General features: G+C 37.7%; 1 protein-coding gene across 2 annotated transcripts in view; it reads right to left on the reverse strand.

Moving 5' to 3' along the window:
- Positions 1-16558, reverse strand: part of LOC131073624 (protein RETARDED ROOT GROWTH, mitochondrial) — a 99757-nt gene extending 83199 nt beyond the window's left edge. Inside the window, exons 1-2 of one of the 2 annotated variants that reach the window (XM_058010110.2) lie at positions 15910-16558; positions 15655-15781 (exon numbers count right to left, since the gene is read on the reverse strand). In XM_058010110.2, coding sequence (XP_057866093.1) covers positions 15655-15781; positions 15910-16229 — 447 coding nt within the window. In that variant the 5' untranslated portion in view covers positions 16230-16558. The remainder of the gene's footprint in view (positions 1-15654; positions 15782-15909) is intronic. The other variant, XM_058010111.2, reaches the window with a different exon arrangement.
- Positions 16559-19099: the final 2541 nt, after the last annotated feature.

Below are 19099 nucleotides of genomic sequence, written 5' to 3' on the forward strand. Positions count from 1 at the left end.
ACCGAAGAAGTGGAGACCAAGATCGTGTCGAAGTGGAGCAACATTGGAGATACAAATTTAGGCAACTTCAGCACGAAGAAGTTTCGAGAGGTCCCTTATATTGGCAAGCCATCACCTGTCGCCCGGAGAATAATAGAGAGTGGCATCATTAAGGCGGCCGGCTTTCCTCCAGCTGTTCAGTGCCACGAGTTGATGATCGAGTGTGCCCGTCATTATGATCCACAGTCCAGAACGATCGTGTCCAAAGAGGGAAACACTTTGGCGTACCTTTCAGAGGAAGCTATAAGTGAAGCTTTCCATCTTCCAGAGCACAGGGACATGATATACAAGAGCATAGAAGGAGCCAGATCAATGTACGAAGATGATCCAGATGCTTGTCTAAGCATAATCAATAAGAACTGGCTACTTAAGATCCGTCCCCGTCTGAGCAAGGTCCCGAACACACCGCACAGGATTGATTTCCAGGAGGAGTACAGAGATTTGATTACCATGCTCAACCGAGTTACAGGAGCCCCTCATGCCTTCTATTTTGAGAAGTGGATGTTTTACTTCATCCAAGTGATTGTTCAAGGGAAAGGTACGATACATTGGGCTAGGATAATTAGCCATTGCTTAGACGTACAGTTGAGGAGACTCAAGGCTACTAAGTCCTTCCACATGAGTTCATATGTCATCTATGCTTTGATCAGGAGTGTTGAGTACGCAGGACTGCCTCACAGAGGAGTGATTGGAAGAGGACCCGGCGAGGTCAGAGCTTGTGATTCCTATGCCTACTTGCATCATCCGCCAGGGAGCAACTATAAGTTGGTTAATGATACTTTCACGATGAACATCACCAGGACGTTGCAAGGAGGAATTCACAACAGATTATCTCAGGATGCACAAGAATTCATAAAGAGGTACGGTGCTTGGTTCATTCAGTTTCCGAAGTTCACTTATATTAGAGTGCATGGATGTCCTTTACCACCATACATGTTGCCGAGATATCCGACAGACAGAATTGTGTTACTTGAAGTAACAAGACAGTTGGCAGCATATGTGAAGGCATTCAGACACAGACATCAGAATGGAGTTCCAGTACCTATCATTTTGGGTAATTCAGTTGAGGTATGTCCTAATGCTTTAGCTATGGATGACGCAGAGAAGGAGTTAGCCTTGTATTCTTTTTCATCTTTTGCTTTGAGAGAAAGCTTTGATCCACATGGACATTTAGAGGAGACAGTCGGCAGGAGGTTTAGACATGAGTATCAGATTGAAGATTTTATGATGAATCTCTTAGATGATCTTGAAGTGAAACGAAAAATGCATTCTAGATTGCCTTTGGATTTCATCAGGAAATGCAGGATATACAGAATGGCCGACCAAGCTCAGGACAGTGGCAGACATATCCAGTCTTCCTATGATAGAGAAAGCAAATCAATAAGGTTGGATTGGAATGAGCCCGAAGTCGTGGATTTAGATACTTTGATGGCACCAGTCTTGTCTTGTACTCGCAGATGGGTTGACATACAGCATCAGAAGTTGAGAGAACAAGGCATAGCTATGACTTTCACTTTGGAAGAGAAACCTGCCGAAGGTGGAGCTAGTGTGAGTGAAGGCAATCCTAATCCTAGAAATTCAGGTGAAGGAAACCTTCGATGTGCCAGTAAGGGCAATCTCCATCCAAGAGGTTCGAAGAGGAAAGAGAGACCTGGAAAGAGAGAATCTTCCAAGAAGAAACAAGAGGCTAACAGAGATCGATCATCCGGTACTTCTTCTAGACCAGAGAAGAGAACAATTCAAGTGGAAGAATCCATGGAGTCTATGGTACAGAATGACAGGCAGGAAGAAGGACAGACACAGCATGGGTCACCAGATGGATCTCTCCAGGACTATGAGTTAGATGAAGATAAAGAAGACAATGCGATGACATCTCCTCCCAGAGAAGAAGAAATAGTGCATAAAGAAATACAAGTTCAAGAGACAAGATCGAATATCCCAGATTGGTTGAAGGAAAGGTTAACTAAGGTGAGCATAGTAGAGGACGAGGACAATGCAATTGATTTAGAGAGCCTTGTTGGACGTTCACATGAAGTAACAGAAAAGAAGAAGGCTACCAAGATGTCCAAGATGATTCGAGATGAGACTGGATCCAGAAAACTGCAGATAGCTACACCGGCAGCAGACAAATATGAAGGTGAGATCCTAGCAGAAGAATATGATATACAGACTTTTGAGTTAGGACCATCCACAGCAGAGCAGACACTAGATGATGCCACCGATTCATTTGAGGCATTGAAAGACAAGCTTAGAGAAGAAATGGAGAAGAATAGAAAGCTTGAGAGAGAGAGAGGTGCATGGAGGACATATTTCAGTCACATCAATGAACCTTTGGGACGTCAGGATCCAGCTAGATCACCAGTGCAAGCACTTCCACTTCAATCAATCAATGAAGCAGAAAGATTCAGGAACATGGTCCAACGTACAAGTAATTGGATGGATAGATCTCATACAGTGGCTATAGAGTTTGTAACGAGGATGATGAAGATTATTCATCAAGCTATCCAGGTTCTTGAGATGATCCACAATTTGATGATAACAGTAGCTGCATTCGCCCATATCAAGGATGTTATCATTCCTGTCTTGAAAGTTATTAGACACACATCAAGGAAGGTCTTAGCACAAGAGAAGATCTTGGAGGGGGAATCTCATAATTTGTTTCATTGGTCAACCTTACTCCATATGAAGAATGTTTTCTTTGAAGACATCAGTACTAGATGTGGCCAAGTTGAGGAGGTGATCAATCCGATCCAGGACAGAGTATTTGAGGTACTTTGTACCATTCTTGGCAGAAGGATCGAGGTCGAGACAGATGTGGATATGCAAGAATTAGAGGATAGAATCAAGATCATCTTTTGCAAGAATGCTAATGTTACAGATGAGCAATATGATCAGATGTTTGCCACCATGCTCTTGATTGAAAGAACAAAGAAACTTGAATCTACTTGGGACGCAGCTCTTCTAGATGCATTCGATCAGGTCATCCACTTGGAAGAGAGTATGAAGAATCTTCCCGAGATTCCAATTGCAGAAATCGAAGGAATCGTGACAAGATTCATTGCATATGCCAAAAAAGAACATTGGAAAGGGAATAAGATTCTAGATGAAAGGTTGTTATAGATGACATGGCATCTTATTTGTCATTGGTTTATGTCTCCTAGGTTTTTGTGCCAAATTTAATATTTGGCTATGTATTTAATATTGTTCAGTAAAAAGGAGGCCATTTGTAATAAACCCTAATTAGGGTTTAGGTGTCATGATCTTGACCGTTGATCTACTTTCGATCTGGACCTTTCATTGTAATTGGGGATGCTATTTATACCCCCATTTTTCATTTCATTTGTTAATAGTGTAATAGTCAATAGTTGATGTAATAGAGAAGAGAGATTAGAGTTAGAAGCAATTTTATTTTGTAGCAAGATTGAGTTTTGAAGAGAGAAATTCAAACAATTGTTGTACATGATGATTTGGAAATCAATGAAATATTGAAGTTATGGTGTTTCGTTGCAACTTTCTTAAGTTATCTTCATGGTTGTTTAACTTACTTGAATCATGCTCAATCAAAGTAGCTTGTTAATTTGAAGGACATAGTGTGAGACTTGATTTTTTGGTAGGATTCGTAATCCAAACCACTAGCTTCTTGCTGATTGTAGGAACGCCTTGCATGGTCGACTGGAGAATACTTTGAATCCCTTAATCTTCAATCATTATTGTATCTTGGATATGTACCTTCGTGGTAGTGCCCATGATCTTTGATGCATTGAATGTCATTTTATTACCTTAGAAGATCGCACTAATTTCAATTGAGTTGTTATCTTATGGCAAAATTGAAGTTGGTTGAATCTTGCCAAGTCTTGTCCATACTAAGTCATTCATAGGGTTAGACTAGATTAGACCTCTTTCAAACCCTACTCTTTTGTTTTTTTTGAAAAGCTTCTTAGTTTAGTAAAATCTTGAGCTTTCGGAATACGTAAGGCCCCTTGGAGGAAACAGCAAATCACATCATACCGCTGGAAGCTTGTCCACACATAGAGACCCTACTAAAAGAACCTTGGAGTCTACCTAACTGATCCTTTATGCGAATCTTCAGCAGTTAGAGACTATTTTCTCAAGAGAGGATAAGATGCCTATTGGTATTTTATTCTGTGTATGATGGTGTACAAAATACACGTCAACAGTAACCCATCGAAAGCGTGTTTAAATAAGTGATAACCTAATAGTATATTAGAAAGTTAGTTAATGAATCACTAAGTAAGATAATTGTGCCTCACATATGAGATGAGTGCTAGTACAGACTCGGCATGCAGTGAGAAGGCCTAAAATGGCAAACCACCAACCTTGTCTTCACGAAAGGTTGTGTTGGGTCCACATAAGGCTTGGATGGGCTGGAGGTTCAGATTAGGTTGCTAGGGTAACCCAGTGGATGGGACCGGAACCTATGAAGACTGGCCATGGTAACCATACCAGGTTATGTGATGACACTTGTCCCTTATGTTCGCTAGTGTGATGTTTTGTTGTCTTGATAGGAGCATTGTTGAGGAGTCGTCCCGATGTTTATGCCCTCGCGAGAACCTGATATCCTATTAGACCTTGGGTTGCATAGGTTTAGGTTCCCAGATGCTCCAGTTGATTTGTTATTATTGCTTCTTATTATGTTCAGTTGGATCCTTTCCTATTCAAGGATCATTCATATATTTATTTGACCAAAGTGGTCGTATGTATTATTGGTTATGTTCGTCTTGAGGGCAGGATTGTAAATGATGTGAACCTTATGTATTCTTCACTATTGATTAAGTATCAGAGGGGTCTTGCAGTTGAGCAAACCCGGAGATGTAGCCCACTAAGGGTGAACTCCGAGATCATTTTGGTGTTATGTGGTGTTTTTGCATTTTTATGTTTTCTTTTAATTCAGCATGTATGGATGCTTTATGTTAAAATGTATAATGGGGATTAGATGAAGATAATCATAAATGCATGTATGTAGTCATTTTATTTAATGCAATAATTAGGATCATCAAAGAATGTAGATTTGATTAATGAAATGTATTCAGTTATTGATAGCGCAATTAAATAGGCATGGGAAGTATTCATTAGTTTATTATGAAGCTAAAGTGCGATATGAAATTAGATGTATGGCATATGTTTAATGTAAGATTGAACGTAATGAATGGTTAAAATTTATTGGATGAACTTAATCATGTTAACCATAGCTTTAACTCTAATGGATGAACCTCATTATGCCATCTATATTTTAACCTTAATGGACAAACTCATCATGTTATCTAATTTTAACTCTAACGGATGAACGCGTCCTATTATCTATAAATTTAATTTACTGAACAAATTATATCCATGTTTTAAGTAATAACATGTAATTAAGTTAACCTGCTTAAATGGATCAAATGTCGTGAGTTGAGTTAGATGTTAAATTAAGTAATCACATTGGGAAACTCCTTAGGTATTGTTTAGTCTTCCGCTGTGTTATCTAAGCTTTTGATAACTCATTGTATCATTATGTTGTGTCTTATTTAAAAAAAAAAAATTATTTGCACTCCATTCGTGTGTTTTAGCTTTATCCCTTTGGGGTTTCCTGGCGGGGCATTACAGCTAGTGTCAGGCCCTCAAGTGGTGGACTTGTCGCATGTGTTGTTTTTGCTCCAGCCTTGTTGCGGGTTGATGGTGTAGTGACTCCACTTCCCACCTCGGGGATGACTATTGGAGCCATACCTATGCTAAGGTTCAGGTAGTTGCGGACACCTCCCATTCAAACACCTCCGAGCATGGAGCCACCCACTCAAACATCTCCCAAGTCGGAGCCTCGACGCCCTTCTACTATAGCACCTACAGTCGAGGTAGTAGTGCTAGCAGTTGAGGCAATGAGCCAGCGTGCAAACACTCAGGAAATGCCCACGGAGTTAGAGACGTCGGACGCCACCACAAATGCCTGGTTGGATAGCTACAAGGTGACCCCCATGGCACCCATAGGACCTCCACCCCCTTCACCACAACAGCGGGTGTTGCCAAAGATTGTGGATTTGGATGAGGGGAGTTCCCACCAAAGGGAGTCGGAGATAGATGTACACCAGGATATGGCAGTGCTAGGAGAGGAGTCTAGGGCTATTGGGGCCCATCATCAAGTAGCATTTGTGGTCCAGGGTGAGTTGAGTGTTGTGGAGCAATTTTTGGCTGATGTGGAGGCCGGTACTCGGAGGATGGTAGCCTCAGTTCAAGACTTGGCTCTGGGAAAGACAGATGAGGCAGTAGAACGTCTGATCGCCTTTGCTACAGGAGGGTGTGATGCGGAATATGCGAAGTGTTTTGACTCCAACGATTGGTCTATGGATGAGACGCCTGCCATGTTGGAGGCATGGAGGTACCCCGAGCTAGTTGGGGAGAGCAGGACACACGCACTGCTCCGAAGGGTCAAACGGGCATTTCGGGACGGATATTATGAGCTCCAAAGGGCTCAACAGTCAGCAATAGGGGTTGAGGCCGAGCGAGTGGCAACTATTACTGCTCGAGAGGAGTTCGCCACTTGGCTCTAGGTGGTAGAGGAGGAAATAGTACAGCAGAGGACTCAGGTGATCATTGTGGAGGAGCAGTTGGCCCAGGTGAAGGCAGAGTTGGCACAGGAGAGGGTTGAGCGAGCAACAGTAGAGACTCGCCTTGCTTCAGTTTTGGAGGATATGGATACGAAGCATAAGGAGGTTATGGAGGTTGTATTCATGGTGAAGACCGCGCGAGAGCGACAGCTATTAGCCGAGCGGGACCTCCAACGACGGACTCAGCAAGTCCACCAGTTGAGGGAGCAGCTGGCTGCATCGACCCCACCTGCACCTTCTCCATCAAGGACGCTCTCTCGGCCCCCAGCGCCTTGATTTCTTTGTATAGTTGTTTCCCCATTTTGTTGTGTGTCGCCCAGAGACGACTCTCTTTTTGGGGGGGGATGATGTTGTCGGGAAAATTAGTATATGTTAAGTAGGTGTTTAGGGGTCCACGGTTAGCCGACAATTGCCGACAGTTGGCACCAACAGTCGGTCGACACCCATATATATATATGTCTGTGTACTTATCCTCGGGATATGACCATGTTATGTTATGATGCTGGAATGTTATTCTGAAGATACATTGTAATGCTGAGATTAATGAATATATACTTGTGAGTTCTCTACATTTTGTGCACATGCATACTATTATGTTTTACTTGCATTCTATCATGTACCCTACGGGCAAAACAGAATTGCACTTGCTTCTACCACAACACAAATCTAGTATATATTCCATCAACAAAATTAAAATACAAAATAGATGAATATGTATAACAGGTAACTCGATCTTGGATAATAAATAATTTTGTAAGTAATCCTTGTTATTTTTTGATAAAAAAGGCATGGAATTTATACGAGATGTAGCAACTCTTTTGTCCTAAAAATATTATCAAAATCAAACACAGTTGTGTTGCTTGTCTTTGTCATGCTTATTGGAGTAGAGAACTTAGAAAATAACATTAAGTCAATGTTCACTTAAAATGGCAAATGTCAAGCATAAATACAAGGTTATGTAAACAAACTACATTACCGGTTCACTCCTATTGGCCCACCAGTTTGGGTCCAGTTTAACCTAGATACGAGTCTAGGTCCAATCCAACCTAGACAGGAATCTAGTTCTAGTCCAACCTAGATGCAAGTTCGGATCTAGTCCACCCTGGTGGCTGTCTATAGTCCCGCCAAAGACTTGTGGGTCAATGTGGACAAACTCAAATGTACCCACAACGAATTTGGCAAGGAGTGACACCCAATTGGTAAGCTTTGGTGGCTTTTTTTGTTTTTTTTAATATCCACAACTGAAAGTGGCCATTGGGACGTTAAACTTTCTGATTCTGGCAATGTAATGCCCCTCTAGCCTCACACCGATGTCAGGATGACTGCCCGTCCCTTAAAACTTCCTTTCTTGGCTCCATTTTGGATATAACTCTCTTGCTTTCTCTTGCACTGTGAAGCTTCTACTCACTATTTACTCCATTTTCTTGAGCATACTAGTCCACCACCTTCAGCCATTGCTACCTAGCAAAGCTCTGCCAACTTGGAGACTATTGCCTTTCCTCATCCCAGCAAGTTGCTACGCTTTTGGGTCTTTAAGGAGGGTAACTATCTGGGTTATCTCAACATTTTGATCTATTGTGTTGATACTAGCATATTAATTTGTTTCATGTCATTTCTCTTTATCCATTTTTATCATGATCGTGTCTATAGGCTGTCCATGGAGGTGGAAACACCAAAGTTGGGGTTTGACTGAGGCAAACCTCTAAACACAGCCGCCCCCAACATTTCATCTTGGCTTCTTGTGTGTGCAAGTTCCAGTGGGGAAGAACGTAGTGTTTGCTGGAGCTTCATTTCGTGGACCCAAGTGAAACATTCCTTTGCTTCCTCCTTTTCCTTTTGTTGTTTTAATTCTATTTAATCTCTTTCAATTTCGTGCTTTCATTGTATTTAGCTTACTGGACATTGTGTTTGTCATCTTGTACTTTCTGGTACGGATCTATGTGCTCTGTCCATACCAGACGTTTGCACGTCGCAATGTCATCCTCAACCTGCATGTGCGTCCTAGGCAAAGAGCTCACAGAGCTGTCTAGAAGGCCTTTGTGACCTGCACTATCATTTCTTGTGATCTATATATTTTAATTAATTAATCTAGTTAGTTAAACACACTTTCTCCTTAATAGCGAACAAACTCAGAGGTTGTAATTACCTAAGGGTTTGTTCCAAGTGGAGAGTTGGAACTCAAGTCCTCGAGGGGTTTGTTTACCCTTCGTAGTGGTTCAATTTTCCTCCTCTACAACCTCCTCCTTGTAAAGTTTGCCAAAATTTATCTTTTTTCCATATTAATGAAATAAAAATTTGTAGTGTTTGTTGAAAATATTACATTTTGTTGAGTATAGTTAGTAGGTAATAAATATAGTTAGTTGTTGGTTTATATCACTTTGTTTGAATAATAAGTGATATTAGACTAGTAATTAAGTTAGGTTATGTTAGTGGGAAGCTACTTTTCCATAAGAAGTTTGCAGTTGGTTATGTAACAGGAAAAATGGATTTGTAAAGCCATGCTGAAAATGTAATAGAATCAAATAATTATTCCTGCATTATATACCGCTATTGTGTCATTTAAAATGTAGAATCAACAATGTTGTATTTACAATTTTGTGCTAAGCCATTTCATTAAGTATTAGAGCCTCCATTGAGATGTAAGTTGGTTAGAGGTGTTTAAATGAAAGAGATGGGAAAGTGAGTGAAAGTAATGTATGTACAATCTTTTGAAGTTTGATATTGTAATGTTCCCTATTAGGGTTTGATCAATTTTAACCATAATTAATCTATTTTCAAAGTGCTTATGACTTAAACTAACTTGATTAAGAGTCAAGATTCCCTTAACATGAATCACATCTTGAATGTTCTTTCTTTCTTTAGTCAATCAAGTACTTGTTATCTTACCACACTGAATAGTTAATCTTATTCTGATTTATTCATAGATCATTACGTATTTACTAATTACTATTTATATGAATTATTACTAATTCTTAAAGGTATTATATTAGCATTTATTATTATCAATATCTATATTTACAATCGTTATATTATTCCTTACTCTGATTTGAATATATGTATACATAAATAAATAAGTAAATTAAGTAATATTACCACCTCTAATATAAATTACTAATACTACTACTTAAACATTACTTGTTAGTAATATGTTTGGTGGCTGGTAATGGCAGACAGATCTGACATGTGTCAGATCTGGTCTGCCACTGCATATGGAATTAAGGATGACTGTCATAGTTTATACTACTATTACCATTGCATAAAAACATCATCAGACTTCATATGTTAATCATACGAATTAAGCACATCACCATGCAAACCCCCAAGAAAAAGGATGTTACTGCCTGTAACTTAATCATGGTTCTGATCTGATATGATCTATCGTCTGACCTCCTTTTATGAGTACAGACTATACGATGATCCCCCATCTATAAGATGGTTGCCGATAACATATCCTCCCCCTTTGGGAATGATTGTAAATGCCTTCTTATATCTTGTTTGGGAATGATAAGTTATGTTGCCAAAAGTCATGCCTTATGTTCATTCGTTTACTAATCGCATCACTTCATTACTATTTGGTTAACGATTATACTTGCACTCTTATCCAATCTTATCTTATATGTTATCTTGTCTTATTCGATCTGCCTTGTTGTGATTATAATTGCTGTCTTTGGTTTCTTAATTCGTGTCTTCTACATACCAACAATAATGATTATCATGATTGCTGCATTGACACTAATTCATTCTGTTTGCCGCCTCTACGGTATTAGCACAGTTGATCTATCTTCCATTGCTACTTTGATGATTAATATTTAATTGAAATCTGTATTGATCCTTTCATAACTACTGTTATATGATTGCTGAATATCGCACCATACTGGATATCTTCTTAGACTAATCGATATATATATTAGTCTTTATCGATTGTGTATGGAGGGTAGGCTATTAACATTGATGAACATAACTTAATCGATTGTTAGATGCTTAAGTCTTTGTTTCGTTGCTTATTCAGTGCTTCAAACCCTTAATGTAAGACATGTCTAATATTCCATCATACATTACTCACGCAATACGTATAAATTCGATGACTTAGTATATATTTATTCTCTGTATGAATACATGAATACAATGGATGGCGAGTTGCTGTAGCTTGTTGTATATGTATATTACTCATCACGTAGCTTGCTGTATATGTATATTACTCCAGGTATATATAATACCAAGTATATCATAATGGTATTATATATATATAATCAGACTGTATTTGAGCGTGTAATAAATATTAATATATAATAATATTTAATAAATAAATTTCAAATAATCATTTGTTGTTAATAGTAATACTTACTTCATTTAGGATATATATATAACGATCAAGGAGGGGACATGACAGATATGTTCTCATTAGCATAGTGAGAAGTTATGCCAGCATGGTGTTGCAATTTTGTGAATCACGATGACGTCATACTACAAGGGCATAATTTTATTTGTTAAAATTATTGAAGAATCATTTGGTCTGGTATTTTTTATGTGCCCAACAAGCGTGCATCATAGAAGGAATAAAGAATGTTGTTTTAAAGGCACTAATTGGTGGAGACGCTATGTGCTTGAACAACATCATTTGTTTCTCAATTGCAGAGAAGGATTGGAAGTGTTTGTTGCTTGTAAGATGATAACATTGTCTTTTGTATGACCATACATACAATCTACATGTATTTTCTATAATTTTGGAAAGGTGCTAATTTATCCTGTTTATAATGTTGTTGAGGACCTCTGCCTTAATCTTTTGCAATGCATCTGTCTCTTATTGCTGAAAATTGCAATTCACTTTAAAATCATGCCATTCAATTACAAATATGCTCTATTTAATAGGTGTTTTGAACAGACATAAGTAACCAGTTAAATTGTGTGTTTTGGCACCTTCCAAATCCATTTGTGATGTTGTTTCTTACTTTTGAAGCTAGCTTACCAGGTTCACCTCCACACCCCCCTGGTTCGGGTCCAATATGGTCCGGGTTCGGTCTGGCCCTGGTTCGACCAGGGTTCGAATTTCCCAGGGGGGGTTCGACCTGGTTCGAACCCGGGTGAACCAAGATCGAACCAGGTCGAACCTGGATGGTTGGGCGGTCCAAAATGGGTTTTTTAATGCAAAATTTAAATTTTTTTTAAAATACACCATGTAAAAAGTCAATTTTATACCCTAAAAGTGACTTCTAAAACATAATCTTGGCTCATTTCTTCTCATTTGTGTTGCAAACAAAAGTTTTTTGACAGCAAGTTGAAGAAAGGGTGAACAAAGTTTGGCTTCCAAGATCAAATAGGAGTTGAAGACTGATTTTTTAAGCTTCAACAAGTGTTGAAGCATCATTTCCATACATTTGCAAGCTCCCATTGGCTACAAGAGGTAGGTTTTTTAACCTTTTTTTCCAACTATTTTTGTTTCACAAATTGTCAAGCATGAAACATTAATTGTTTTTCATTATTTTTTTATTTTTTTTTAATATCTTTATGTTATTTCTTGCCATAGGAACTAGAATGGAATCTACCTCTTCCTCCGTTGGCAATGAACAAACAATTACAAAACAAAGAAATGATCCGAATTCTCCCTTATGGAAGTATGTAGACATTTTAAACACACTTCCAGGAGGTGGGGGATTAAGTTGGAGATGCCAAGGATGTGGTATTGAACATAATAGTTCATATTATCGGGTGGTAGGCCATTTGTGTGGAATAAAAGGAAGAGGCATCAAAAAATGCCCTGGAAAAGATGGTAAACCTATACCAAATGAGACAGTGATGAAATATTTTTAGGAGCATGAGGAGGCAGAAGAGAGAGAAGCCCATTGATTGAATCAAACCGCAGCAAAGAAAACAAGGGGAATGCAAGCCCCATCTAATCCCAATGTTGTAGTACAAGATCACCCCTTCTTTTCCACAAATGAACCTGAAAATGAACCACCCTTGACACACAAAAAAACAAAGGGGCCTTTAGAAACCGCATTTCAAAATGAGAGTAGAGACATTGCTAACCAAGATATAGAAAGGTGCATTTGTGCAAATGGGTTGGCTTTCAATGTTGTTCGCTCCCCATATTGGAAGCAAATGATAAAAAGTGTTAATGAAGCTCCAAGAGGGTATAAGAGCCTAGGTTATGAGAAGGTACGTGGAACATTATTGGACAAAGAGGTGAAGAGGGTTGAAGATGCATTGAAACCCATAAGGGATTCATGGGCTGAAACAGGTGTAACAATCGTTTCAGATGGGTGGAAAAATGCTAAAAATCGTCCATTGATCAATGTCATAGCGGTGTCCCCTAAAGGGGCAATGTTTTTAAAAGTTGTGGATTGTGAGGGCCAAGTAAAAGATGGCCAATTTATTGCAGAAATTCTCATCTCCACCATTGAGTCAGTGGGACCCTGCAATGTTGTCCAAGTCATAATGGACAATGCAAGAAATTGTCGAATTGCTGGTTTGTTGATTGAGGAACGCTATGATCACATCTTTTGGACACCTTGTGCGGTCCATTCACTCAATCTTATGCTACAAAGGATTGGGACAAATAAAATAGATCAGAGGTGTGTATGCAGAGGCTGAAGACATCCAGATGTTCATCACAAACCACCACATGTCTCAAGGGATTTTTAGATCCTTTTCGAATTTGGAGCCATTGAGGGTAAGTGAAATAGTAATTTAATTTAACATTTTCTGATTTTTTTAATTTCAATGTTCATAATATCATTGTGTAAGCTATATTGTGTATTCTTCTTTAAAGTTTGGCTTTATTTTTTAATCATTTTGGCATTAATTTGTGTTATAGGTTGTTAAGACCCGTTTTGCATCAAACACAATCGTCTTAAGACGACTTGTGAAAGTTAGAGTGGCACTATGCAATGTGGTGATTAGCAACAATTGGACTGTATGGAAGCAGAGTAGCAGTGAGAGGGCAGAAAAAATTAGGGAGAGAATATTGAATGAGAAATGGTGGGATCTTGTTACATATCTCCTAAGTATCACTGAGCCCATTATGAGTATGATTCGCTATACCAACATGGATAGGCCTTGCATTGGTGAGATTTATGATGGCATTGACTCAATGCTTGAAAAAATAAAGTTCACTATAAATGCAAAAGAGAATGACCCCGAGGAGAAATTCTTCAAAGAAGTGAAAGCAATTATTGTAGAAAGGTGGAATAAGATGACCACTCCTTTGCATCTTCTTGCCTATGCCTTGACACCAAAGTACTATCTATAGCAATCAGTTTCTTGATAAACCAGGAAGGATTCCACCATGGAGAGATCTAGAAATATCTGATGGGTACAAGGCAGCATTTCTTAGACTATGTCCTGATGATGATTTGCGAGATATTGTTACAAATGAGTTCATAGAATTCGCAAATGGGAATGATCTAAGTGTTGAGGCACTTCGTCATAGATCCAAGAAGGATGCTCATAGCTGGTGGTACTTCCATGGTGCATGCTTCCAACACCTACAAGCCCTCGCTGTAAAAGTTATATCACAAGTAAGTTTAATTAATTAAAATTTATCACAAGTTTATTTATAGTTTACTTTGTCTTCATAGGTTGCTAGTTCATCTGCTTCAGAAAGAAATTGGAGCACATACTCTTTCATCCACTCAGTAAAGCGCAATAGGTTGCTATCTAAAAGAGCGGAGAATTTAGTATATGTGCATTCCAACCTACATCTTCTTTCACACAAACAACATGACTACACACAAAGGGAAACGAAGATGTGGGATATAGAGCCAGAGCATACTAATTTGGAAGCTCCCGCTTCTCAGCTTCTTGCATTGACACTTGATGACTCGGAGGGCGAGCAAACTTATAGTGCAAGTGCAAGTGGCGTTGGCTCATCTAATGTCAATGTCAATGATGAGGAGGATGAGGAAGAGGAGGAGGATGAATTAGTTGATCCATTTGATGATTAAACTTTATATTGTTGAAAATTGAAACAATGATACTTGAATATTTTGATATTAAACTTGATGTATATGATGCTATTATGGTATGATCATGATGCTATGATTACAAGTTTATGTTTGTTTTGTTGTTTATATGATGCTATGTGACATGCTAATCTTAATTCATGCTTACAAGCTGCACAAATATTAAAATATATATATATATATATATATAAAATTTACATGTTTTTGTACTAACGAACCCAAATGAACCCAAACCCCTTTTCAAAATTTTGCCGTACCGGCGTACCAGTTCTTTGAACCCGAACCGGCAAGCTAGTTTTGAAGACATCTTATCACATTTTTGGGAAAGTTCATTGTAATGAGTGCATCATCAGTCAAACTGACACCCTCTTTTTGTACATGGAAATGCATGACAGCAAGATTGATACTTAAATCATGCTCATGCTCTCCGATACAACATTTGACAGATAGAGCTTAAAGATATCAGAAGAGTTTGGAGGAACACGAGAATGGAAACATTTTTCCATCTCAAATTAGCTTCTCACTCGAAAACGGTACATTGCTTGAGAAGCACTAGCTCTTCGTTTAGTCTCCCCTTTCAAGCCAAAGGAGGGTTTATACCCTCAAAGAAGGGAATCCTCTCATTGTTGGCTTCGTTCCTATTGTATACTAAAGGAGGGATTTGTTCATATTGTCATTGATTAAGCCCAACTACCCATGGAAATGCACAGTATATGCATAAGAATGTTTTAGCATCTACAAGACTTGCTAGAATACACTACAGTCAAAAAATCGAAAAGTCAAATAGGATGAGCTCACGTAGTAAAAGCATTTGAGTTTCCAAAGAGGGGGGTCTATGAAATATGATCAAGTGTTGAAATTGGATGTAATATTGCATCAACTCAATGAATGCGGCATACCACAATGGAAAAGGCTGGGTAGAAGTCCTAGTTGAAGCCAAAGGGGAAATTACCAAATTGAAACAATATATGTTTACAATATCGATTACTGGAAATTGCTCTTGCTTTTTATCGCCCTCGCCTTAATCAACTGTGTAAAATCAGTGCACTTACAGTTTTTGTAGAAGAATGTTCAAGCATGTTATTGGACGACACCCTCAGCACGACATTGTTGGCGCTACGAGAATTGGGTGGAACCACGTCGAACACATGCTCCGTTTGCAAACCTTTCAAGTCCACACTGCAGATACGAAACACTTAGCACATCAAACCCTGGAAAAGAAACTTTCGAAACAAGAATCTGGGGAATAATAACTCAAATCAAACTCATCAGATCAAATCCCCCCAAATCGAATCACAAACACGAACCTCGTGCCCAGCAAGTATGCCTTGACTGTAATATAAGTTCCTTGGTTCTTATCAAGTGCTTCAATGTTGGATTCCTCACATGCGTCCACAGCGGGCCACTTCTGGTTCCAATCTACTGTCTCCATAACAGAAGCGCTGCTGCAAAACCTGATTGGTATTCTCCCTAAAAATGCAGGGGAAGAGCAATAGAAACCATTGTCTGCGAATTGTTTTCTATTGAATTGGGGAATTGAATTGACTTCTCTGATAGGTGTTATCAGGATTTTGATACAAGATGTGACTTTGCGAGCCCTGTGAAGTAGCTTTCGTGTTGTTAACATTGTTTCAAGCGTCTTACAGAGATTGTTTTGGCAATGTCGCAAACATTTAGGTAGAGTCCATTGGCTTTTCCACTGTTCAAGAACAATACATCATCTCAACATGTTTATTTAAGGATTTTGAAGCCCTTCAGCTGCCTGCTTCAAAGGATTGAAATTGAGGACAAGCCTTACAGAAAGTTCATTTTTTGTTCTCTGCGAGGAATGGACAGAGAGCTTTTGGACCCAAAAAACCCAGGGGTTTTGATTGGGTTATTATGAGGAAATAAAACACTCATGCTAAATATTTAGGGCAAGGTGATAAATTAACACTTGTATTGGGCGTTGTATTGCGGGAAGTGTCTATTATGGCTTCAAAAAGACACTACGGAATGACTAACAGACGCGCGTTTTATACTGTCGATTTTACAATTAACAATTGCGATTGACTAACCTGTCACTAACACGCTGTACGAAAAGTTTGTTTTGGAGCTAGAATAGCTTCAGCGTGTATTGTGTAAGGCATGATGGTTGAATATGTTATTAGGATAAAATGCAATAATTTTGTGTTAAAATTACTATATAAAAAAATATGATTTTTTTTTGTTTTCTTTATTTAGTCTTAATAATATATTTAAGATATGTTTATTTACATAGTCATATAGTTTGTTTATTTTTTATTATATTGTAAATAATCATTTACCAAAAATTGTAAAGTAAATGTAAAAAATTATTGTTTAGTCAATAGAATAGATATTTGAATTATCAAGTATAAGTGATGGTAAAACTATGAAAATAGTCTTCTTCTAGTCTTAAAGCAATTGAAGCATTATTTTTTGTTAGGAAATTGAGGTTTGCATTTAATAATCTAGTTATTAAGTTAGTTGGGTAGGAAGTTATTCTCATAATGAGAAAATAATGGCTTTATAAAACCAATATATTGAATGTAGTAAGAGACAAATGCTTATAATGAAATAGTTATTTATTTCTATTTGCAATGTATATTTTTTGTTTTTGTTTTTGTTGCTCTACATTGGTATCAGAAAGTCTTTATGATTTTGTGTTGTGAGAATGGATTTGTTATGTTATGTGAAGGTGATTGTATTCTCTCCTTGAATTGATTCACTAATGTTGTGATTGGAAAAACCATACTAGAACTGTGAATGCACTTGTTGAGCATGAAGACATATGGAAAAGATGTGTAGTTGTTGTTTGGGGAATGCAACAAAATAAAAAATGATGATTTTCTTGTTGCATTAAAATTGTAGAAATCATTTTATCGAGTATAGATATATTAAAGGCATAGATGAAAAACTATGCACAGATATGACAATAAATCTGTTGGAAGGGTGTGTGAATATTTTTATTTTCCTACTTGGTAATCATCCTTAGAAGTATGGAATGAAGTGGCATCCCATTCTTTGTTTATGTGTCATCATTACACATTCGTGTCAATTTTTTTGTGAAGGAATTTATACTAGTTTTTAGTGCATATGATGTATGTCACCTTTCTTGGGTTACTACATGTCAGTTTGTCCATGACAATAACATGCTTTCTTGTCTATGTATTGCTTGCTACCAATTTGTATTAGTAAAAAAATATATATTGGTGGTTTGATTTGGTGAAGATTAGGGTTTTAATTATCTATTTTGTTATTATGGAAGTGAAATTATAGTGAATAATCTATGTAAAAGGATGTTAACATTGAATATTTGTATGGAGTTGATACTTCTTTTGTAATTGGAGAAATGAGAGTATATTGGGGTTTTTGATAGTAGGCAGACAATTAGAGGAATGATTTTATACAAGACGAGGAAAGTTAGTGCTCATTAGACTAAAGTCTTGTGTAGGAGTTCCTCATCCATATGATAAGGCAACGAGAATGCTCATCTAGATGTATTAAACCTTTTTATTGTAATGGATAAATTATCAGTTAATATGACATCCTATTTTATGTACAAGGACCTTTATGTGTATATCATATTTACTAATGATGCATTTAAAGCCATTCATATTGTATTTGGTGGTTAAGATCTAAAATTGTAAATTGGAGGTTGGAGGAAATGGAGGTAAGAGGACATCTTGACCTAGCTTCTCGTTTATGGATGATTCACTGCATGAGAAGCATCTTTTCATATCTAGTCCCTTCATGAGCAAGAGGGTGAAATACAGTAATTTGTTGGTTTGTGGATAGTTGAATCCATAAACTTGGTGAGTTGTTGTTGGTTTGTGGATAGTTGAATCCACAAACTTGGTGAGTTGTTGTTAGTTTGTGGATATTTGAATTCACAAACTAACTATGGATAGTTGAGTGTCAATTGGATAATCAGAATGTTTGCCCAGATATGAGGAGTTTGGATTGATGTTGATGTTGAATTGGGTAATCAAAACATTTTCCCGGATATGAGAAGTTTTATTTTATGTTGATGTAGTGTTGGATAATCAAGAAATTTGCCAAGATAGAGACGTTTGGGTTGATTCTAATGAAGAGTTGGATAATCAAGACATTTGCCTAGATAGAGAAGTTTACATTGATGTTGATACAATTTCTACTTGTTTTTCATTTTTCATAATGTAAACCTTAAGGATGGATTGTTAAGAAATTAAGGTATACATTTAATAATCTAGTTATCAAATTCTTTAGTTAAGTGGGAAGTTATTTTTGTAATGGAAAAATAATGATTTTATAAAGCCAATCTATTGAATGTGATAAGAGACAAATGCTTATAATGAAATATTTATTGCTCTACATTTACATTTGATGTAGTAGATAGATGAGGAGGAAGTGTTGACGACATATGGTTTATATGTTGCCTTTGTATTATCTTCTTTTAATGCATGATGGCTACACAATTTGAGTATCTTTGTTGTCTTTTGAATGACAATTTGAAGA

Source organism: Cryptomeria japonica, chromosome 11 (genome assembly GCF_030272615.1).
Source record: "Cryptomeria japonica chromosome 11, Sugi_1.0, whole genome shotgun sequence".
Taxonomy (NCBI): Eukaryota; Viridiplantae; Streptophyta; class Pinopsida; order Cupressales; family Cupressaceae; genus Cryptomeria; species Cryptomeria japonica.